The sequence below is a fragment of the Podarcis raffonei genome, chromosome 9 (assembly GCF_027172205.1).
Source record: "Podarcis raffonei isolate rPodRaf1 chromosome 9, rPodRaf1.pri, whole genome shotgun sequence".
Classification (NCBI taxonomy): Eukaryota; Metazoa; Chordata; class Lepidosauria; order Squamata; family Lacertidae; genus Podarcis; species Podarcis raffonei.
Genome location: NC_070610.1, coordinates 78,658,337 through 78,681,225, shown reverse-complemented (window position 1 = coordinate 78,681,225; position 22,889 = coordinate 78,658,337). Strand labels below are relative to the sequence as shown.

Here is a 22,889-nt window from a genome sequence, read left to right as displayed (position 1 = left end):
TGGGTGGACAGTGTTCTCGAAGCTACCAGCATGAGTTTGACGAAACTGCGGGAGGCAGTGGAGGACAGAGGTGCCTGGCATGCTCTGGTCCAGGGGGTCACGAAGAGTCGGACACGACTAAACGACTAAACAACAGCCTTTTGGAGTGATTTGACCCCAATGGCTTTGCCTCTCAACTTCCTTTTTACCACCTTCCTCATTTGGGGTAAAGTTGCCTCTTCCCTCTCCCCCCCCATTTTGCAGGGGTTGGACTTGATGACCCTTGGGTACCCCTCACCCCGCCCCCGCCACCCAGCTCTACGACCCTACGAACCCCGTGTATGTCCAGTCGCCCCTGCCGAAGGAGTCACCATACCAAGCCAGCTTTGTCTGTCGATGTCGTTTAATTTCCGTGAAAGGAGCACACACACGCACACACACCCAGGCACGCACGCAGAGGCACACATCACATGGTTGACATTTGGTAAACAGTCTTCGAACACACACACACACACACACCCTTGCGAAAGAGAAGCCCCTGGTGGGGTTGGGTGCGTGGGACTCAGTGTGAGGTGGGGTGGGAGGACGGGCGGTCAGGGGGACGGCGGCGTGGGGGGCGTCCTTTTGACACTTCTCTTCGTCGTCGTTATTATTAATTAATGAATGAATTATCGTTAATCATCTCTCTTCTTTAAGGGCTGGGCTTCTTGCTGGCTAGTGCACCACTGTCTTTCCTCTCCAGCCGCGTGTAAGGCTCAAAGGCGGAGGTGCCCAGTGCGTATCCGCTGGGGAGCTCGTGGAGGGTCCCCAGCAAAGGGCCGCCGAAGCAAAGAGGGGCCGCCGGCAGCCGAGGGGACGCCGAGGGGGCGGCCAGCGAGGGGACCTGCAAGCTGAAGGCCCCCGTCCCCGGAGGGCTGCCCCCGCCACCCAGGCCTGGCGAAGTGTTCCCTGACGCACCCATCGAGGACCCGTTTCCGGAGGGGTTGCCGACGGGGTTGGGGGCAGGGGAGAGCAGGCTGGGGGGCCCCCCGGGAACCGACAGGAGCCTCCCCTGCTCCAAGAGTCTCAGGATGTTGCAGGTGGCGAAGGACTCCGAGGTGGAAGTGGCGTGCTTCTCTGAGTCCCTGCTCTGGTCCTTCTTCTGCTTGGTGCGGCGGTTCTGGAACCAGACCTTGACCTGGGAAGGGGGGGGGGAGAAAGAGAGAGAGGTGAGAGGAGGTCACACAGCAGCACCCATGTTGAATCCGGTCAACACTAGTCAGCTGGCAGGAGAGATAGAGGCCATGGGCAGTTTTCAGTCAGGACACAACACATTGTTGGGATATTCCGTTCCATAATAATAATAGTAATAATAATAATAATAGTAATAATAGTAGTAATAATAATAATAATAATAATAATAATAATAATAATAATAATTTATTATTTATACCCCACCCATCTGGCTGGGTTTCCCCAGCCACTCTGGGAGGCTTCCAACAAAATACTAAAATACAATAACCTATTAAACATTAAAAGCTTCCCTGAACAGGGCTGCCTTTAGATGTCTTCTAAAAGTTTGGTAGTTATTTTTCTCTTTGACATCTGGTGGGAGGGCGTTCTACAGGGCGGGTTCCACTACTGAGAAGGCCGTCTGCCTGGTTCCCTGTAACTTGGCTTCTCGCAGCGAGGGAACCGCCAGAAGGCCAGGATGAGCTCCCGTTGCTCGGTCCCTGCTCCTGCCAACCTAGCAGTTCGAAAGCACGTCAAAGTGCAAGTACCTTCCGGTGGGAAGGTAAACGGCGTTTCCGTGCGCTGCTCTGGTTCGCCAGAAGCAGCTTAGTCATGCTGGCCACATGACCCAGAAGCTGTACGCCGGCTCCCTCGGCCAATAAAGTGAGATGAGCACCGCAACCCCAGAGTCGGCCACGACTGGACCTAATGGTCAGGGGTCCCCTTTACCTTTATGCTAGGTGGGGGAGGTCTGTTAGGGAAGATGGAGCCACTGGTGCCATCTCCAGGGGGCCCTGGGGACCCAGGCCCCCACACAATGTTTGCTGTGGGTGCCCATGGATACCTGGCTGCCACTCCTTGCCACTGCCGTGCGCCACATCCATGGCTGCCTTAGTCTATTGTTATTTTAACTTTTCAGATGTCTTAAATTATTGATTCCACTTTTGCCTATTTATAATTTTATTGTTTTATCCTTTTTGCGAACCTCTTTGAAGTGGTGGCGGAGGTTGTTTTTCCAATCAAGCAGCGTATAAAATTCAATGATTAATCAAAATGAGTCCAGGTATGTATTTTAGGGCACTTTTTTGTGAAGTATTCTCTGCGTTTCCCCCATGCTTTTTGAAACTCTTGTCCAGTGTGATCTCTAATTGCCTCTGTTAGTCTGTTAATCTAGCCAATTCAATATACTCTAACAGTCTTGCCATTCCTTTTTTGTTGGCACAGTTTCTTTTCCCCAGTTTTTAGCAATTAGGATCCTTGCCGCTCCTGTCTGCAGGAGACTTTGTGGATATTTAAGTTATAATTAGAAAAAAATTAATAATTACTCATAAAGGAAACAGCTTATAAGAAGTAAATAAAGAGGCCAGATACAGGATAAAGGAAGTCTTTTATTTGGTTGTTTATATTGTTGTATGTTATGCTCATTGTATGTTATGTTCACGTTTATTGAGGGTGGATTTCTATATTGGGGGGGTTATGTTATGTTGTAAATAAAATTACCAATAAAATTTATAAATAATGAAAAAAAAAGAAAAGAAAGAAGTTCAACGATTAAGTAAATCTCCATGAAACTGGGGGTTTGCGTTCCATGAACCAGGCCTTGCTGGATACAGAGCAGCCAGCAGTCCGACGAGTGAGTGGCAAAATCGCCGTTGCTTGTGGGATTTGCGATGCTATAAATAGGGCTTGGGCGACACTAATCTGAGTGAGTCAACGAGGTCTAAAGAGGATTGTAAGAGACTCCAGAAAGGGCGAGTGATGGCGGAAGAGGAGAGAGGCAGGTGCCAAGGAAGATGCTCTAAAGACTCGACTTGTGTTTCAAATGGACTGGGCCACACAAACACACCCCGAGGGGAAGCCCACCACTTGGACAGCACAAGAGTGGCTAAGTGGAGATTTCTGTCAAGTGCCAACTGGCCTGAAAGAGCAGGAGGAAATCAGGCCATGATGTTGAACACCAAACAGACTTCCTTTCATCAGTACCACTCTTCCAACATTCAGCTTCATAGGGTGTCTGTGGGTTCAGGTGTTATTAAAGAGGGAGAAAACACTTTCCTCTATGCACAGGCCCTCTAAGGTTTCAGGCAGGGGACATTCCCAGTCCCAACTGAAGATGGGAAGAGCCATGGCTCAGTATCAGAGCCTCTGCCCTGAAGGAAGGATCTCCTGGATTCAAACCCAGGCAGGGCTAGGAGAAAATCTGAAGAGCTTCTGCCAATCACTGTGGATGATCCTGATGGACCAATGGTCTGAATGAGTACAAGACAGCTTTTTCCATTCCCATGATTGAACCCAGGACTTTCTGAATTTCACACTGAATTATGGTCCTTCCCCAATGAGTTTCCTTGATGAGACCGGTACGTTTCTTCCTATATACATAAAAACGTAAGGCGGTCACCACGCAGCCCCCATGGGAGGATTTGCAGTGCTGCGCCGCAATCCTAGATTTGCATGAAGTGAGAGCGCAGCCCCTGTTGGTGGGTTGGTAACGCCGCGTCACAATCCCGGATTTGCATGTAGAAAGGGGATTGGGAAGAGGAAAAGTCAGCTTGGCAGTTGTGTGGGGTGAAAAGGGGAAGCTCGCAGCAGTTCTCAACCTGTGGGTCCCCAGATGTTGTTGGACTACAACTCCCATCATCCCTAGTGAGTAAGGCCAGAGCTCAGGGATGATGGGAGTTGTAGTCCAACAACATCTGGGAACCCACAGGTTGAGAACCGCTGCCTAGGGGGTTAGATAGATGGGAGAGAGGAATGGGGGGGGAGGTTGGTGAGTGGCGCAGTCAGGATGAACTGAAGCCCATATGAAGAGGCCTGCTGGATCAGGCCAATCGCCCATCTGGTCCAACATCCTGTTCTCTGGGAGCGGCCGCCAAGACCATATAACACCGGTCTTGAAAGACCTACACTGGCTCCCAGTACGTTTCCGAGCACAATTCAAAGTGTTGGTGCTGGCCTTTAAAGCCCTAAATGGCCTTGGTCCAGTATACCTGAAGGAGCATCTCCACCCCCATCGTTCTGCCCAGACACTGAGGTCCAGCTCCGAGGGCCTTCTGGCAGTTCCCTCCCTGCGAGAAGCCAAGTTACAGGGAACCAGGCAAAGGGCCTTCTCGGTAGTGGCACCCGCCCTGTGGAACGTCCTCCCACCAGATGTCAAAGAGAAAAATAACTACCAAACTTTTAGAAGTCATCTAATGGCAGTCCTGTTTAGGGAAGCTTTTAATGTTTAATAGGTTATTGTATTTTAGTGTTTTGTTGGAAGCCGCCCAGAGTGACTGGGGAAGCCCAGCCAGATGGTCGGGGTATAAATAATAAATTATTATTATTATTATTATTATTATTATTATTATTATTATTATCCCTACCGGATCCCTACTGGAAGCCTGCAAACACGACCTGAACTCAACAGCAACTTTCAAACTTAATTAAAGGATTAAAGGGCATCTGACCCATCTATAGAGAACCTCTTCCCCCTCGAATAGACTTCACATACAAGGAATCACACCATTTCACCTGGCAGCTAATCCACTGGCCTTTATTTCTGGCTCCGAGCCACCAACCTGGCGACTCTTGAGAATCAAGCCTGGGAATTCAAACATTCTTGCCTGCTCTTGGCTGTTGCGGGAGACCACAGGAGGAGAGAGAGCGCTCTGGCAGGTTCCCCACAGGTGTCTGGTGGTGGGCCACTGTGAGAACAGGATGCTGGACTTGATGCGCCCCCAATGGCCTGATCCAGTGGGTTCTCGTCTTCTGTTCTTCCCAGCATGAATTGGGCGGTTTGGCTTCTACACTGCTGGCGACGGCTTCTGTTCCTGCCTCCTTGGCTCTCTCTCAACACATTTGGTGGCCTCACGCCGCCCATCGCCTCTCGCCCGAAGAAAGGAAAACACATTGGCGTTCTGGGCATCACCTGGGGGAGGGGGAAAGCCACCTGCAGCTCATTGTCTTAAGGCAGACCAAGGCAGAGGCTGCCAGCTCCAGTCTAGCGTTTCTCCTTTTTTGTTGTCGTCGCAATGACAAAAGCAGGATCCGGAGACATTTATTTTATTTTTTAGAAAGGGTCTTGTCAGAGTGAGAAGACTTAATTAGGCATCCGGGGGAACTGGAGAGAAAGGCTGGGCGTATAATTATTTCCATCAGCAGCCAAGCTCTGACTCTCCCCCCTTTCACCCTACTTTCCCCATCCCCTCAATTAACTGGGCCTGGGTGGAGGAATAAAACCACATCAGCCATCGTGGGAGGGGGAGGAGATTGAGCTGGGGGCGCTCTGAAATGACCCCCATCGCACAAATAATACACACACGGAGGGAGAGGCAGCCCTAGCGCATTTTCTCCCGGCTTCGGGAGAAACAAAAGCTGGAACTGCAACCCCAAACAGCGTCGGCCGTAATTGCAAGGCTCCCAAGCCTGCTTTGATCGGCTTGTGAAAAGGCCGGTTTGTGTGAGCAGAGGCGTTCAAAGGAAGTGTTTGCTCAAGCCCCGGATCCGGTGGGGAGGGGGCGCAGGCGTTGCACCTTGGGCTGGGATCTGAGTTCAAGGACAGCTAGCCCTCTCCACAGTTCCCCACCACAGAGATACAGACAGACAGAGGCAGGTTCTGGGAAACTGGGCTTCCAGGTCAAAGGTTGGGGTAGGCTTAACTGTCCATAGGAGAGTCGCTCCTTGGTCATTTCGCTTGTCCTTTTCTTTTTCTTTTTTCGTGAAAGGAATTTTAATCAGTTTCCTCTAGCAAAATTCATCAAGAGGAAGACACTAGCCAAAATCAACATATTAGCATCTTGAGACTGTTTGGAACAATCTAGAAGCGCCCTTACTATGAAATTGTAATAATTAATAATTAGTCAAACCTTCATTTCAAAATCCCCCGCTCACTTTAATCCCTCAGCTACCTTGCTTCAGTATTTAAATAATGTCAGTATATGTGTCCCATAGTAGAGAGACTATGGAATTTACAGCTATGAGTACAATGTGCAATGGGGAAATAAAACTTTCATAAATTACCAGGCAAGTTCTTAAAGAAATGGGAGTGCCTGATCACCTCATCTGTCTCCTGAGAAATCTCTATGTGGGACAAGAAGCTACAGTTAGAACTGGTTATGGAACAACTGATTGGTTCAAAATTGGGAAAGGAGTACGGCAAGGCTGTATATTGTCTCCCTGCTTATTTAACTTATATGCAGAATTCATCATGCGAAAGGCTGGGCTGGATGAATGCCAAGCCGGAATTAAGATTACCGGAAGAAATATCAACAACCTCAGATATGCAGATGACACAACCTTGATGGCAGAAAGTGAGGAGGAATTAAAGAACCTTTTAATGAGGGTGAAAGAGGAGAGCGCAAAATATGGTCTGAAGCTCAACATCAAAAAAACGAAGATCATGGCCACTGGGCCCATCACCTCCTGGCAAATAGAAGGGGAAGAAATGGGGGCAGTGAGAGATTTTACTTTCTTGGGCTCCATGATCACTGCAGATGGTGACAGCAGTCACGAAATTAAAAGACGCCTGCTCCTTGGGAGAAAGGCGATGGCAAACCTAGACAGCATCTTAAAAAGCAGGAGAAGGGGACGACGGAGGATGAGATGGTTGGACAGTGTTCTCGAAGCTACCAGCATGAGTTTGACCAAACTGCGGGAGGCAGTGGAAGACAGGAGTGCCTGGCATGCTCTGGTCCAGAGGGGTCACAAAGAGTCGGACACGACTAAACAACTAAACAACAGCAAATTACCAGGCTAACAAAAATCTATCCATATATTTAATCAACCCAGTGACAGATGCAGGATGTGCCCCAGTCATGATAACAAACAAGAGGCTATTTACGAAACACAAGAGGGAAGGAGATGCAATCAGATGCCAAAGGTGTTTTCTCCACAATAGGCCACATACAGGAAGCCATCCTCGTCCTTCTTCTCGTAAAGCTATCCCATTGTCAGGCTGGATTGCAGGACAGTCTACAAAAAGGAATATTGCCTTCTCAGACGGCAGCTGAATCCTCTTCCGGATGATCCCCAGAAACTGAGCCACAGTTATGTCAGATGGAACCAGGTACTTCCGCTTGTCAGTGTCCACAATCTGAGAGCCCGAGACCTTTTCAACAATCACCGGGACGCGGTCAGGGTACTTGGCCCGGATCTTGGTGGATTCCACGCATCGGTGCTCCAGGGGTGGTCCTCCTTGAACATCCACTTCATGGCGCCGGTGCGGACGGGCGGGGGAAGGAAGGGAGGGGCCGGCCTGTCAGTCTTCCTCTTGGTCCGTTGGGCCTGTAGTGCCACCGTCACAACAACAACCTCACTTGTCCTTTTCTGAACTTTTTCTAACGCTCCAGTATTTTGGAATTCACCTTTTCCACAGCTGTAATACACTGGGTCGAGGTTTTCACTGAGCTGTCCACCCAGACCCCAAGGTTCCTTTCCTGGTCAGTCACTGCCAGCTCAGACCCAATCAGTGCCTGTTTGAGATGTTAGGGGTATTTGTCCTGATGGGAACACTTTCTTCCCAATTGAACCACTTTTGCCCTTTTAATGCCCTTTCACCCACTTGGGAGAGATCCTTTCGGAGCCCCTTGCAGTCCCTTTTGTCTTCTTACCACCTTGAACAATTTGGGGGTCATCAGCAAGCCTGGCCACCTCACAGCCAACCCCTGACTCTGGGGTCATTCATGAGCAAGTTAATAACTACCAGTTCCAGTTCAGGCCCCTTGAGGGACCCCACTTCTTACACCACGGTTGCACTCAGGGGCTCCTTGTGGGCTTCCCATAGGTATCTGGCCTAGTCCAGGATACTGGACTGTGTGGGCCTTTAGCCTGATCCAGCAGGGCTGTGAGTACTGTCCATTTATTCCTAGGGTCCCTGGGGGTGCCCATTCATCATGCATTCATGATTATTTCTGCTCATGATGATACCAGGGTGGTTTAGGCTTGCCAGGTCTGGAGCAGCCCAGACCCTGAAATTTCAGGGCCCAAACCTGAAGCCTGGCGATATTGTGGGAGGAGACCTCTGGAGATGGAGGTTAATTGGGAGAGGGGAGCAAAGGAGGGCAGACCCCAGAATGCCTATTCTATAATTTGCAGCCAGCTCCTCCTCTTCAATTAAATACATTCTCACCCACCCAGACGTCCTGTAACCCTAGGCTGGTTATACGCAACATCATTTTCAATATGTTTGTGACTGCAAACATTTCAGAGTGGTCGTCGTACTGCTTTGTTTCCAATCAGCGCATTTCTCTTAACTTGCTGCTGAAAACCCACAACCTTTTCTACCACCACAAATGATCCAGCTTATTTTTTTGTTGCTCTACAGTGCAAAAGAGCCCCTCCAGGAGGCAATAGCACAATAACCTTGGGGGAGCGTCACAAAGCAACTAATAAAGTGGAATGAAGTGTGGATGAGTCAGTATTAATCCACCACTAATGCATTTTTATTATTGCATCTATGACATATTGCAGAATATATCCCCCCCACTCCCGCAGCAAAAAAAAAAAAAAAAAAAAGGAAGGGTGGGGTGGGGAGCAAGGTCCTGCAATCTGGAGATGCCCAAATTTTCTTCCTCCTGATCCTCAGCCAGTTACCGACCCATAAGCCGTTCTTATCCCATGTTCCAACAAGGCTTGGCTTATATTCTTATGAACTGCCATACGTTCCTATGCAGACACCCATCGAGTCACATGAAATCTGCAAGTAGATCTGTACCTGCCTGCTATTTGGCTCTTATCTACATAAAGATGCTTTAAGAAGCTGCACGTTTTCCACACATGACAAAGCAGCAAAGGTCCTGCTTGTTCAGGGCGACGGTCTGAGTGCTGATTTCAGAGCAATTCCTGCATGAAAGCCCTTTCCACTTTGCGGGAGTTTTGCCATGTAGGAAGCCACAGGGTGTGTGAAAGATGCAAAGTGTCATTCCATCATCTCTGTTGCTCATGGTAATGAATTGTTAATTGCTATTATTGCGATTAATTTTTAACAGAGCAGACTTCGTTGTGCAGCTATAAATAAAATAAGCTGCTCCGACATCATAAGAATGTGACTTCTGCCAGCCTGGGGCTGCTCAGCTGACTAGAGTCACATTCTGCCTGGAAGCATCTCTCCAGGGCCACCTTCTCCATCATCCTTTGAAGAGTCAGCATGGGATAGTGGTTAGAGTTACGGACTAGCACCTGGGAGACCAGGGTTCGAATCCCCTCTTGGGTATGAAGCTCACAGGGTGAGCTTGGGTCAGTCACTCCTCTCAGCCTAACCTACCTGGCAGGGTTGTTGTGGAGGTTAAATAAGGAGGGATAATAATAATAATAATAATAATAATAATAATAATAATTTATTTGTGCCCCGCCCATCTGGCTGGATTTCCCCAGCCACTCTGGGCGGCTTCGAACAAAGATTAAAAATACATTAAAATGTCATACTTTAAAAACTTCCCTTCAGATGTCTTCTAAAAGTCTGGTAGTTGTTATTCTCTTTGACATCTGGGCATTCCAGAGGGCGGGTGCCACCACCAAGAAGGCCCTCTGCCTGGTTCCCTGTAACTTGGCTTCTCGCAGGGAGGGAACCACCAGAAGGCCCTCGGCGCTGGACCTCAGTGTCCGGCCTGAACGATGGGGGTGGAAACATACTGGGAGGGAGAGAACCATGTGTGCTGCCTTGAGCTCCTTGCAGGAAAAACTGGCGTGTGAATAAGCAGTCAACAAAAATTAATCCCTGGTTCTGCCAGGGATGCAGCTGAGGACTTAACTACATGCAAAAATGCAGAGGGCAGTTCCTACCATTAGGCAGAGTGATCCAACTGCCTCAGGCACTAAAGGCTGGGTGGCTCTTTCTCCTGAGCTTTCTGACCAGACCCTTTTGTTGGAGAAGGTAGCTGTACCTTGTCCTCTACCCTGCTGGTCTCCCTAGGGTGCAGCACAGTGCCCCATTGCTTGTACTGAAGTACGGTAGGATTCACGACGCTATGCAGAACAGGTGGCTCTAAGTCAGGGGTCAGCAAACTTTTTCAGCTGTGGGCCAGGCCACCATCCCTCAGACCATGTGGGGGGCCGGACTATATTTTGGGGGAAGAAATGAGCAAATTCCTATGGCCCACAAGTAACCCAGAGATGCATTTTAAATAAAAGCATACATTCTACTCATGTAAAAACACGCTGATTCCTGAACCGTCCGCGGGCCGGATTGAGAAGGCGATTGGGCCGCATCCGGCCCCCGGGCCTTAGGTTGCGTACCCCTGCTCTAAGTGTTCTACTGTCCTCAGACAGCAAAACATCTTGCAAATGTGTTTAGTGCCACAGTGAGATGGGGCCTTTTGCTTCTTCCTCAAAGTGATAAAGGGGATGGAGAGGAAGCCTTACGTTTAAGGGCACTGAGGATGTTTAGCCTGGGAGAAGAGAAGACTGGGGTGATGAGAACTCTCACACGGGAAATGGAGCAAGCTTGTTTTCTGCTGCTCCCAAAGTGACAACCTGAACCAATGGATACGTTTCCGAGCACAATTCAAAGTCTTGGTGCTGATCTTTAAAGCCCTAAATGGCCTCGGTCCTGTATACCTGAAGGAGCGTCTCAACCCCCATCGTTCAGCCCAGACACTGAGGTCCAGCCATAGCTTCCCTTTCTTTGCAGGAAATTCCCTTATTCCAGTGCCGTTTCCCGCTGCTTCCCGCTGCTATCCTGGATTGTTAGATATCCCGTAGACTGTCTCTGGGACAGGTGAGGCTGCTGGTCCCTTATTTTCAAATCTGAAAGTTGACAGCTATGGGTCCAGCTCCGAGGGCCTTCTGGCGGTTCCCTCATTGCGAGAAGTGAGGTTACAGGGAACCAGACAGAGGGCCTTCTCGGTGGTGGCGCCCGCCCTGTGGAACGCCCTCCCATCAGGTGTCAAGGAAATAAGCAGCTATCTTATTTTTAAAAGACATCTGAAGGCAGCCCTCTTTAGGGAAGTTTTTAATATTTAATGCTGTATTGTTTTTAACATTCGATTGGGAGCTGCCCAGAGTGGCTGGGGAAACTCAGCCAGATGGGCAGGGTATAAATAATAAATTATTATTATTATTATTATTATTATTATGGATTCAAATGACAAGAAAAGAGATTCTGTCTGAACATTAGGGGGCGGGGGGCTTGTTTGACAGTGGAATGGACTCCCTTGGAAAGTAATGGACTCTCCTTCATTTGGAAACAGAGGCTGGGTGGCCATAAATCAGGGAATGCTTAGCTGTGATCCCTGCATTCCAGGGGGCTGGACTAGATGACCCTTGGTGCTCCCTTCCAACTCTACAATTCTATGATTCCAAGTATTTCGCAAGATCCAGAAGCTCATTTGCTTCTGGGCACCCCAGGACTCAGCCCTCAGGACATGCTTCCAGTGCTAGGGGCGTGGGACACTCAAAAAGATGCTTTTATACAGCATCTCTGTGACCGAACAGAATTCCCCTCCCCCTGGTCTCTCCCAAGTCCTGGTCCAGCACTCTCTAACCATTACACCACACAGCCACATGACTCGAGTTTCCTGCCTGGGGTGACTCATGCTGAGTGTCTTGTGGTACTGATGTGGTCAAAGTGACATTTGTTGCTTGCTAAAGCTCAAAATAAGACAAAAGAGTCCCATTGTGTCATGAAAGCTGAGAGAGAGAGAGAGAGAGAGAGAGAGAGAGAGAGAGTTATGTACTAAGCTTGGATCCTAGAACAATAGGCAAGTAGGATCCTAGAATGCAACAACTGATTGGCCTGCAGGAAAAGACCAATCAGGCTTTAGGAGGAAAGCAGAATCAGCCAATCAGACGGGACTCATTGTGGACTCACCTCTCCTTTAAATCAGAACCAGTGAAGGCGGTGAAGGTCCTGTGTGAGTGCCTGGAGGCGGTTGGAGGATGGATGGCGGCTAACAGATTGAGGTTGAATCCTGACAAGACAGAAGTACTGTTTTTGGGGAACAGGGGGTGGGTGGGTGTGGGGGATTCCCTGGTCCTGAATGGGGTTACTGTGCTCCTGAAGGACCAGGTGCACAGCCTGGGAGTCATTTTGGACTCACCGCTGTCCATGGAGGCGCAAGTTAATTCTGTGTCCAGGGCGGCTGTCTGCCAGCTCCATCTGATATGCAGGATGAGACCCTTCCTGCCCATGGACTGTCTCCCCAGAGTGGTGCATGCTCTAGTTATCTCCCGCTTGGACTACTGCAATGCACTCTGCGTGGGGCTACCTTTGAAGGTGACCCAGAAACGGCAATTAATTCAGAATGCAGCAGCTAGACTGGTGACTGGGAGTGGCCGCCAGGACCACATAACACTGGTCCTGAGAGATCTGCATTGGCTCCCAGTACGTTTTCTGAGCACAATTCAAAGTGTTGGTGCTGACCTTTAAAGCCCTAAACGGCCTCGGTCTTGTATATTTGAAGGAGCTTCTCCAACCTCATCGTTCTGCCCGGACACTGAGGTCCAGCACCGAGGGCCTTCTGGCGGTTCCCTCATTGAGAGAAGAGAGGTTACAGGGAACCTTGCAGAGGGTCTTCTTGGTAGTGGCACCCACCCTGTGGAACGCCCTCCCTTCAGATGTGAAGGAAATAAGCAGCTATCCTATCTTTAAAAGACATCTGAAGGCAGCCCTGTTCAGGGAAGTTTTTAATATTTAATGCTGTATTGTTTTTAACACTCGATTGGGAGCCGCCCAGAGTGGCTGGGGAAACTCAGCCAGATGGGCGGGGTATAAATAATAAATTATTATTATTATTATAAAAGCCTGAGGTTTGGGGGTCAATTCAATCACTGTTTCACAAGCTGCAATAAAGAGCTTGAAATCACTCCAGGACTCCGAGTATATTTCAGAGAGAGAGAGAGAGAGAAAATGAGAATGAAGGAGGAAGAGAGAATGAAAAGGAGCAGGGGAAGAATCAGTGTGGGGCGGAAAAGAGCGACACCTTCTTCGGCAAAGGCACCCATCCTTTACCTGCGTCTCGGAGAGGTTGAGCTGCCGGGCGAGTTCTGTCCTCTCTCTGCCCACCACGTACTGGCAGCGCTGAAACTCCAGCTCCAACCGGTAGAGCTGCTCAGCGGTGAAAGAAGTCCTGGTCCTCTTCGGCCGGTCCAGGTCCAGACCTTTGGGAAGGACGATCTCCCGGATGGTCCCTTTGGCATCTGGGGGTGAAAGCAAAGGCAGAGCCTTGAGGGGAGGGCATCGGAAAAGGAGAGGAGCCCACACTGGATCAGGCCAGCAGCCGCTCTAGTTCAGCATCCTGTTCTCACAGGGTCTGACCCTGGGGAACCAGCAAGCAGGATTTGAACGCAAGACCACCTTCTCCCCTCCTGTTGTTTCCAGTAACTGGTGTTCAGAAGCATGGCTGCCTCCAACTGTGGAAGACATAGCCTAGCAGCACTGGCTAGTCGCCATCGACAGCCCTCTCCTCCATGACTTTGTCTAATCCTCTTTTAATGTTGCTGGATATCCCTGCCTTGTGGGAGGGAGTTCCATAGTCTAACTCTGTGCTTCCTCTGCCTCTTTTATCTGTCCTGAACCTTCCAATATTCAGCTTCATTTGATGTCCATAAATAAATAAATAAATAAATATACGGTAAATTAAAAAAAATTATCTATACCCCACCCTCCCCAGCCAGAGCCGGGCTCAGGGCGACTAACACCAATAAAATCAAGGTAAAAGCATAAGGGGGGGGGGGACACACCCAATTTAAAATACAGGTTAAAATGCAATTTAAAATGCAGCCTCATTTTAAAAGTAGCCCATAGATCAAAACCATAAGGGGAGGGAAACATAAGGGTCAGACTGAGTCCAAACCAAAGGCCAGGCGGAACAGCTCTGTCTTGCAGGCCCTGTGGAAAGATGTCAAGTCCCGCAGGGCCCCGGTCTCTTGTAACAGAGCGTTCCACCAAGTCGGGGCCAGTACTGAAAAGGCCCTGGCCCTAGTTGAGACCAATCTAACCACCTTGCAATCTGGGACCTCCAAAAAGTTGTCATTTGTGGACCTTAAGGTCCTCCACGGGACATACCAGGAGAGGTGGCCCCATAGGTACATGGGTCCTGGGCCACATAGGGCTTTAAAGGTCAAAACCAGCACCTTAAACCTGACCCTGTACTCCACTGGGAGCCAGTGCAGTTGGTAAAGCGCTGGATGAATGTGATCCCACGGCAAGGATCCCGTAAGGAGCCTAGCCACGGCATTCTGCACCCGCTGGAGTTTCTGGGTCAGCTTCAAGGGCAGCCCTGCGTAGAGCGAGTTACAATAATCAAGCCTGGAGGTGACCGTCGCATGGATCACTGTAGCCAGATCAGGGCGGGAAAGGTAAGGGACCAACTGCTTAATACGGTGGAGATGGAAAAATGCCACCTTTGCTGTTGCTGCAACCTGCGCCTCCATGGAAAGGGAGGCGTCAAGGATTACACCCAAACTCTTAACAGAAGGCAATGGCACTAATTGGGCCCCCGCAAGAGATGGGAGTTGGCTCCCCAAGGTGTGCCAACTTAAACAAAATATTGGGGGGGAGGCAGGTAAGCCCCACCCCTCATAATCAATCACATAACACAGTTCATGCATACCATTTGAATGGCAGTGCCCATAAACTGTGGGGCAGCCCCCTCAAATATTTTATTGGGGCCCCCTACGAGTTTTGCTCCTATGAGCTGGTGTTATGAGAACTTTCATGTGGGATGGGTTTTAATATTTTCTCTTTCCACTTTCTCCCTGACATGCATCATTCTGTAAACTACTATCGTGTCACCACTTACTCTCCTTTTCTCTAAACTAAAAAGTCCCAAACATGGCAACGTTTCTTCATGGGGGGGTCGCTTCAACCTCTCAATCATTTTGAGGGCACTTTTCTGAACTCTACAATATCCTTTCTGAGGTGAGGCAGCCAGAGGTGTGTGCAGAATTTCAAATATGGTGGCTCCCAGTGCTGTTTTTCTAGAAAAAGAGGTGCAATGACGCCCACCTGAGAAGTGCTGGAATTGAGTTCAAGCAAGTTCTGGCTGAAAAACCATCGATTTAGATTGCACCATAGATTTCTGTTTTACTTTCAATTTACTTTCAGCTGTCCATGGAGGCGCAGGTCAATTCTGTGACCAGGGCAGCTGTCTCCCAGCTCCATCTGGTACGCAGGCTGAGACCCTATCTGCCTGTGGACTGTCTCACCAGAGTGGTGCATGCTCTAGTTATCTCCCGCTTGGACTACTGCAATGCGCTCTACGTGGGGCTACCTTTGAAGGTGACCTGGAAACTACAACTAATCCAGAATGCGGCAGCTAGACTGGTGACTGGGAGCGGCCGCCGAGACCACATAACACTGGTCTTGAAAGACCTACATTGGCTCCCAGTACGTTTCCGAGCACAATTCAAAGTGTTGGTGCTGACCTTTAAAGCCCTAAATGGCCTCGGTCCAGAATACCTGAAGGAGCGTCTCCACCTCCATCGTTCTGCCCGGGCACTGAGGTCCAGCACTCAGGGCCTTCTCGGTGGTGGCACCTGCCCTGTGGAATGTCCTCCCACCAGATGTCAAAGAGAACAACAACTACCAGACTTTTAGAAGACATCTGAAGGCAGCACCGTTTAGGGAAGCTTCTAATGTTTGACAGACTATTGCATTTTAATATTTTGTTTGGAATATTTTGGTGGAAAGCCAGCCAGATGGTGGGGTATTATTATTATTATTATTATTATTATTATTATTATTATTATTATTATATTTTTCCCATTATCCCTATAGAGTAAATAAATAAAATCAACCAATGTATTTATTGTAGCATGAGATTTGGAAGCCAGAGGTCCACACAATGCACTGCAGTGCAAATAGAGCTTTAAGATCAGCAAGGCTAGCCCTGCGCTAGGGTTTGGGATGTGAGACGGGGCCCTCTCTGTGGTGACACCTCAGCTGTGGAACTCCCTCGTGCTGGAAATATGCCCCTTCCGGCATATTGCAACAATGTGTCTTTTTCAACAGGCATTTGGCCACAGCTGAGGCTATAAGGGTTGATCTGCTGCATGCTTGATACACTCCTCGAATCACAGAACCATAGAATTGTAGAGTTGGAAGGGACCCCAAGGGGTCATCTACTCCAACCCCCTGCAATGCAGGAATCTCAGCTGAAGAATCCCTGACAGATCGCCCTCCAATGTCCCTTTAAATACCTTGAATGAAGGAGGGTGGAAGTTGTGTTGTCACGGAAGGCTTATTGGGTTTTTTGAATGTAAGGTGGCCCTATTGAAGGAGGACTGTACTGTAGTGTGAAACTACTAAATTGCAATTTATCAACCAGTTCAGTCCTATCCTGTGGACTCAGCGTGATGGAGTTATCACACTACTTGTGCTAAGGAGCCCCCGCTGAACTACTCATGGGTCGGCGCCTTGCAATCAGACTGGACCGCCTTCACCCCGACAGAGCTCAGGATGAGGTAGTGGGGGGGGGAAGCAGGAACCCCCGGACCTTCGTGGCCCAGGACCCAGTCTACGCAAATAATTTTGGGGCAGGCCCAGCATGGGTACCCGCCACAGTCACCAGGGTCACTGGCCCCGTGTCGTACGAGGTGCTAACAGATGGGGGGCAATGCTGGCGCCGCCACTGTGACCAGATACGGCGACGATTCCTGGGAGAAAACCAGGAGGAGGACAGGTCAGAGGAGTCCCAAGGGAACAGTGGGGCAGTGAGGCCCATAGAGCATGAGGGGCCAGCAGGCGAGGCAGAATCAGTAAATACAGAGAGGACCTGCGAGGCCGAAAGGACACCGGAACCAGAGCCACGACTGAGCGAGCCGGTTGCGCCAGAACAAACGGCCCCATCACAGCCAGCATCCTTGGAACACGAGCCAGAACCCGAACCCCTGACCAGGCCGCAACGCACACGTAGGCAGCCAGCGTACCTTGAGGACTATGAATGCAACCTCCCGGGCAGGACTGGAACTTAGAGGGGAGGGGTGTTATGTACTGAGTTGAATAGGATCCAGAATGCAGCGGTCTGATTGGTCCTAGAACAATAGGATCCAGAATGCAGCAGTCTGATTGGTCCTAGAACAATAGGATCCAGAATGCAGCGGTCTGATTGGTCCTAGAACAATAGGATCCAGAATGCAGCGGTCTGACTGGTCCTAGAACAATAGGATCCAGAATGCAGCGGTCTGATTGGCCCTAGAACAATAGGATCCAGAATGCAGCAGTCTGATTGGTCCACAGGAGCCACCCAATCCAGCTCCAGGTGGAAGTGAATCCGCAACCTGATTGGCCTACAGGAGAATCCCGGAATTAGCCAATCACGTGGGGCCCACTGTGTAAATAATGTACATAAAGCAGACATTCTGGGGGAACTTTCATTCCTCCTCACCACTATGAGCTGAATCAAGAGCATGAAATCCACTCTTGACTATATTTCATCCCCCATGCCAGCATCTTCTGTTTCAGCCAGCAGGGCTGTTTGTTGTATTCTACAACCGCTAATTACAAAATTATCTGGGCTGAACTTTCCTGCAACTCATTTCCCTCTGATATCTCACTGTCTACAATTCTTCCTCTGTTCCCATGGAGAGTGGTAGACTTGCAACCGAGGAGAACGCTTCATGCGTTTAATACAGTGGACGGCAGTCTATGAAATCTTATGCCAGGGTAATTACTGGTCTGTGACCATAATAAATCGCTTGGCTTGACTAATGTGATGATAAACGTTTCTTCGCCTTTAAGGCACTGCAGGACTCTTGGTTGCTTTTCCTGCAAGAGAGGGATGCAGATTCTACTTCTCTGGAAATTGAGTTCGGTTCATATTGCATGAGCAGGAGAGAGAGAGATTGCTTTGCTGCCATCTCAAAATACGTCCCAGTTGTGGTGGCTTGAAAGAGATTGAGAATGCCTGTCCACAAACGCCCAGAGTGGTTTAGCAATCAATGCCTCTTCCCAGGGAACTCTGGGAATTGTAGTTCTGTGAGAGGAGGAAGAGGGGCTTTTTGACACCTCTCAGCGCCCTTAGCAAACTACAGCTCCCAGAGATCTTTGGCAGTATCCTAGCACTTTAAATGTGTGGCATGAATGAGGCCTTAGACGCTCCTCTAAGGCTCTGTTCACACTCCTTATGCAATCCCAGAGGTGGGTTTTCCATCTGTGTTCACACAACCCTTATCCAAAATGCAAATATATCCTGTATTTTGTTGTAAGATGCTGCCTTTTGATGTGCTGTAGCTTCAGCCAGCTGCACACCAGTGGGAGCCCTTAAGCTTTCCAAACTTTTCATGTTGGCAACACACTTTTTTAGATACAGTAATTCAGTTTTACTAGCAAACTGGAGGTTAAATTAACCATTTTCCAGCCCTGGGAGGTGTGTGGGGAGCATTCAAGTCCTCATGACATGCAGTTTGGAAAGCTCTGCCTTAAGCAGTTCCTGTTTCCTCTCTAGCCAAGGTGTGAACAGTTTTGCATAGGGTGAAGACATCAGTCCCTGAAAAACCTTTCACTACCTCCAAGGCAAGGATGTGAACAGACACATCAAGGCAAAGGGACATCTGCCGGCTGAAATCACACACTGCAAGTCAAACAACAAAGGCAGAAGGTGCCTGGTGGAAAAGCAAAACAAAACTAGGGTGGCAAGGGGTGAATTGGGCTGCCTGAGCTCAAACATCCCTCCCTCCCTCTCTCTCTCTCTCTCTCTCTCTCTCTCTCTCTCTCTCTCTCTCTCACACACACACACACACACACACACACACAGCAGGCCACTTGTCAATCCTCTGTTCCCATGATGCATGATGGTGGCCTTATCACGAATAAGTTCCATGGAAGTGAGAGCTGGACCATAAAGAAGGCTGATCGTCAAAGAATGGATGCTTTTGAATTCTGGTGCTGGAGGAGACTCTTGTGAGTCCCATGGACTGCAAGAAGATCAAACCTCTCCATTCTGAAGGAAATCAGCCCTGAGTGCTCACTGGAAGGACAGATCCTGAAGCTGAGGCTCCAAGACTTTGGCCACCTCATGAGAAGAGAAGACTCCCTGGAAAAGACCCTGGTTGAGGGCACAAGGAGAAGGGGACGACAGAGGACGAGATGGTGGGACAGTGTTCTTGAAGCTACCAGCATGAGTTTGACCAAACTGCGGGAGGGAGTGGAAGACAGGAGGGCCTGGCGTGCTCTGGTCCAGGGGGTCACAAAGAGGCGAACACGCCTAAACGACTCAACAACAGCAACAACAAGCTCTTTTATACAGTAACAAACCACACACAGCTGATGAAGCTCCTTGGGGCAAAACAGGGGAATATCCAGGAATCCTTGTCTTGTCTGCCTGTGCCATCATCTACCAGTGCCAGTGTTCAAATGATTTAATGTACTCTTCTAAGGAATACGTTAGATAGAAAAAGACAAGAGAAGATGAAGAAATTAGAATGTGAATGTACTACGGGACTGACAAAATAGGAATTGCATTTTGTACATGCTGGACTTGGTGGTATAAGCTACATTTTAATACGTTATGTCATGATGTTGATTTTGACATTATGAGAAGCTGTATCTGATTTTGAGAAGTAGTTTCTAGTAAATAACTTTACAGTTGTTGTTTTACGGCCTATTACGTTTACGGTTTTTTTTTCAATTGGATTTGTGTAATAGAGGCATTCTAGTGGTTTTGATTTTGGGCCTGAGTTCAAGTCACGCTGCACAGGGAGATCCAAGCTGACCCAAGCAGTGCTTGAAGCCACCCTTGGTCAGCTGATGGACGGGGACTTCAAGCCCCGCTTGGATCAGCTACTGATCAGAATAACGAAGCCTGGGTAACCCTAGAGAAGCTTGAAGTCAACACTGATCAGCTGATTATAGTATGAGGCTGCCTGCTTTTCATGGATGAGGGAATGGTTTCAACAATAAGAAGAGCCTGTTGGATCAGGTCAATGGTCCATCCAGTCCAGCATTCTGTTCTCACTGTGGCCAACCAGGTGCCCTTGTGACTTGCAGCAACTGCTGCCTCCAATTGTGGATCCAGACCGTTAACTATTAACAGACCTATTCGCCATGGATTTGTCCTACCCTTTCAAAAAGCCACCTAACCCAGTGCCCCTTGTGGCAGTGAGTTCCATAGGTCAAATATCCATTGTGTGAGGAATAACTTCCCATTGCCCATTTGAACCTCATGGCCATCCTGCCTCCTTATGTTAATGGATTACCTGCCACGGATACTTTAGCTGAGGTTCCTGCATTGCAAGGGGTTGGTCTAGATGACCCTTGGGGATCCCTTTCCACTCCACAGTTCAATGCTTCTTAGTGTATTAACTTATGGTCTCTCTGTGTGGTTTGGGAGCTGCAAGGTCAGGGAAAAACCAATGCTGTCTGAGGTTGTAAAGACTGCGGAGAGAATAATGGGGTGCCCTCTTCCCACCTTGGATCAAATCTACACTTCCAGGTGCCATAAGAAAGCTGCAGATAGCGCAGGATAGTGCGCACCCCGGAAATGATCTCTTTCAGCTTCTGCCTTCTGGAAGAAGCTTATAAAGACTAGGACTAGCCGCCTGAGAAACAGTTTCTACCCAAATGCGATTTTGGTTTTAAACGCAGTGTAATGTAGTCTCTCTGGGAGTATATTGTATTTAATTATGGGGTATCAGAGTTTTTAGGGGGCTAACCAGGATGGGATAGCAGGCTTGTTGGTTTCTGAATGCCTGGTGTAGATTTTTTCAATTTCGTTGTTCTGTATGGGACAATGACAATAAAGATTATCGTATCGTATCGTAAGAAAACTTTCCTTCTGTTATCTCCACCCCCATTCATACTTCACAAACTACACTTCTCAACTTCAGCAGGGATTCCTACACTGTAGATCATTGAGCTCCATGGAGAGAGAAAATGGGACACAGCTGCCACTGTTCTTAAGTGTTTTAAATACGTTTTTATTTTATTTATTTTTATCACTTTTGTATTTGCCACTGTGGGCTCCTCTGGGAGGAAGCAGGGGATAGACGTTTAACGAACAAATTAATATTTAAAGCACAGATTTAAAGATTGCCAGTCCAACTTGCACTTGGGAACAAAACTGCCTCTTGTTCCAGACCCCTTCCTTTCCTTTACATGGGTGGGAGGTGCCACTCCCTGGGGGGCAATGGAATTACCTGGGAGGGGGTGCACACATATAATTATGTGTACTGGGGCAGTAAAGGTAAAGGGACTCCTGACCATTAAGTCCAGTCATGAACGACTCTGGGGTTGCGGCGCTCATCTCGCTTTATTGGCCAAGGGAGCCGGCGCACAGCTTCCGGGTCATGTGGCCAGCATGACTAAGCCACTTCTGGCGAACCAGACCAGCGCACGGAAACGCCGTTTACCGTCCCACCAGAGCGGTACCTATTTATCTACTTGCACTTTGACGTGCTTTCGAACTGCTAGGTTGGCAGGAGCAGGGACCGAGCAACGGGAACTCACCCCGTCGTGGGGATTCGAACCGCCAACCTTCTGATCGGCAAGTCCTAGACTCTGTGGTTTAACCCACAGCACCCCCCGCATCCACTGGGGCAGTAGGGAGGTGTAAATGACTATCAGACTTTTAAAAGTCTGTTAAAAGCTGTTATTGCTGGATCAAGTACATCCATTTTGTTGAATTAAAGAGTCTGAATGACTGTGAAAATTAAGTTTTACTCTTTTGAATTTTATTGCGTTATCCTGCATTGCAGGGGGTCAGAATAGAATGGTCCCTTCCAATTCTACGATTCCATGACCTTCCTTAAGTGGGTCATGCAAACCACTCTCAGAATCACAGAATTGTAAAGTTGGAACCCAAAGGTCATCTAGTCCAACCCCCTGGATAAATGCTTTTCGTAGGGTAGAGGGGGCATTGGGAACGAGTTTCTGGAACCGAGGAGCCGATGGCTCCCCCAAAGCTCAGGAGCCTCTGTTTTCGAGCTGGGCTGGACTTTCTAAAAAGCGCTTGGAGGAACAAATTCTCAGAAATCACCTCTAACCCTCTCCTTGGACTGCCTTTGCGGATAGGACCCATGTACCTACGGGACCCCCTCTCCTGGAATGCCCCACGGAGGACCTTAAGGTCCACAAATAACAACACTTTGGAGGTCCCTTGCCTCAAGGAGGTTGAATTGGTTTCAGCTAGGACCAGGGCCTTTTCAGCACTGGCCCCGACGTGGTGGAACGCTCTGTCACAAGAGACTAGGGCCCTGCGGGACTTGACATCTTTCTGCAGGGCCTGCAAGACGGAGCTGTTCCACCTGGCCTTTGGTTTGGACTCAGTCTGACCCTTATGTTTCCCTCCCCTTATGGTTTTGATCTATGGGCTACTTTTAAAATGAGGCTGCATTTTAAATTGCATTTTAACCTGTATTTTAAATTGGTCCCCCCCCCCTTTACTGGTATGTTTTTACTGGTGTTAGCCGCCCTGAGCCCAGCTCTGGCCAGGGAGGGCGGGGTATAAATAAAATTTATTATTATTATTATTTATTAGAAGAGGGGGTTCACAAGTCTTTGGAAGGGCTGATAACTTATTATACTGACTTAACAGTTTAAAACCTTTCTAGACTCCTGCCTCCCCCCCTTTTTGGGGTCAGCTTGCCAAACCAGTGAAAGCACAAACCAAAAGGGGACGCAGCCGCTTTAAAATCTTGAGTTTCAAGACGATGGCCTCAATTTATATCGTTTATTAACAATGGTGCCGTAATCTCCCTTCCAACTCAGTCGCAGCAGCCATAATGGAGAAATTATCTCAACGCTCTCGATCTGAAGGATATTATACCCTGCGGATGGGAGCTTAATC

At 48.8% G+C, this 22,889-nt stretch overlaps 1 protein-coding gene and 1 pseudogene across 1 annotated transcript in view; both read right to left on the bottom strand.

Moving 5' to 3' along the window:
* Nucleotides 1-364: 364 nt before the first annotated feature.
* Nucleotides 365-22,889, bottom strand: part of VAX2 (ventral anterior homeobox 2) — a 61,455-nt gene continuing 38,930 nt past the window's right edge. The window contains exons 2-3 of the mRNA XM_053402206.1: nt 13,115-13,302; nt 365-1,156 (exon numbers count right to left, since the gene is read on the bottom strand). Coding sequence (XP_053258181.1) covers nt 671-1,156; nt 13,115-13,302 — 674 coding nt within the window. The 3' untranslated portion in view covers nt 365-670. The remainder of the gene's footprint in view (nt 1,157-13,114; nt 13,303-22,889) is intronic.
* LOC128420577 (gamma-aminobutyric acid receptor-associated protein-like 2) lies at nt 7,036-7,502 on the bottom strand (annotated as a pseudogene).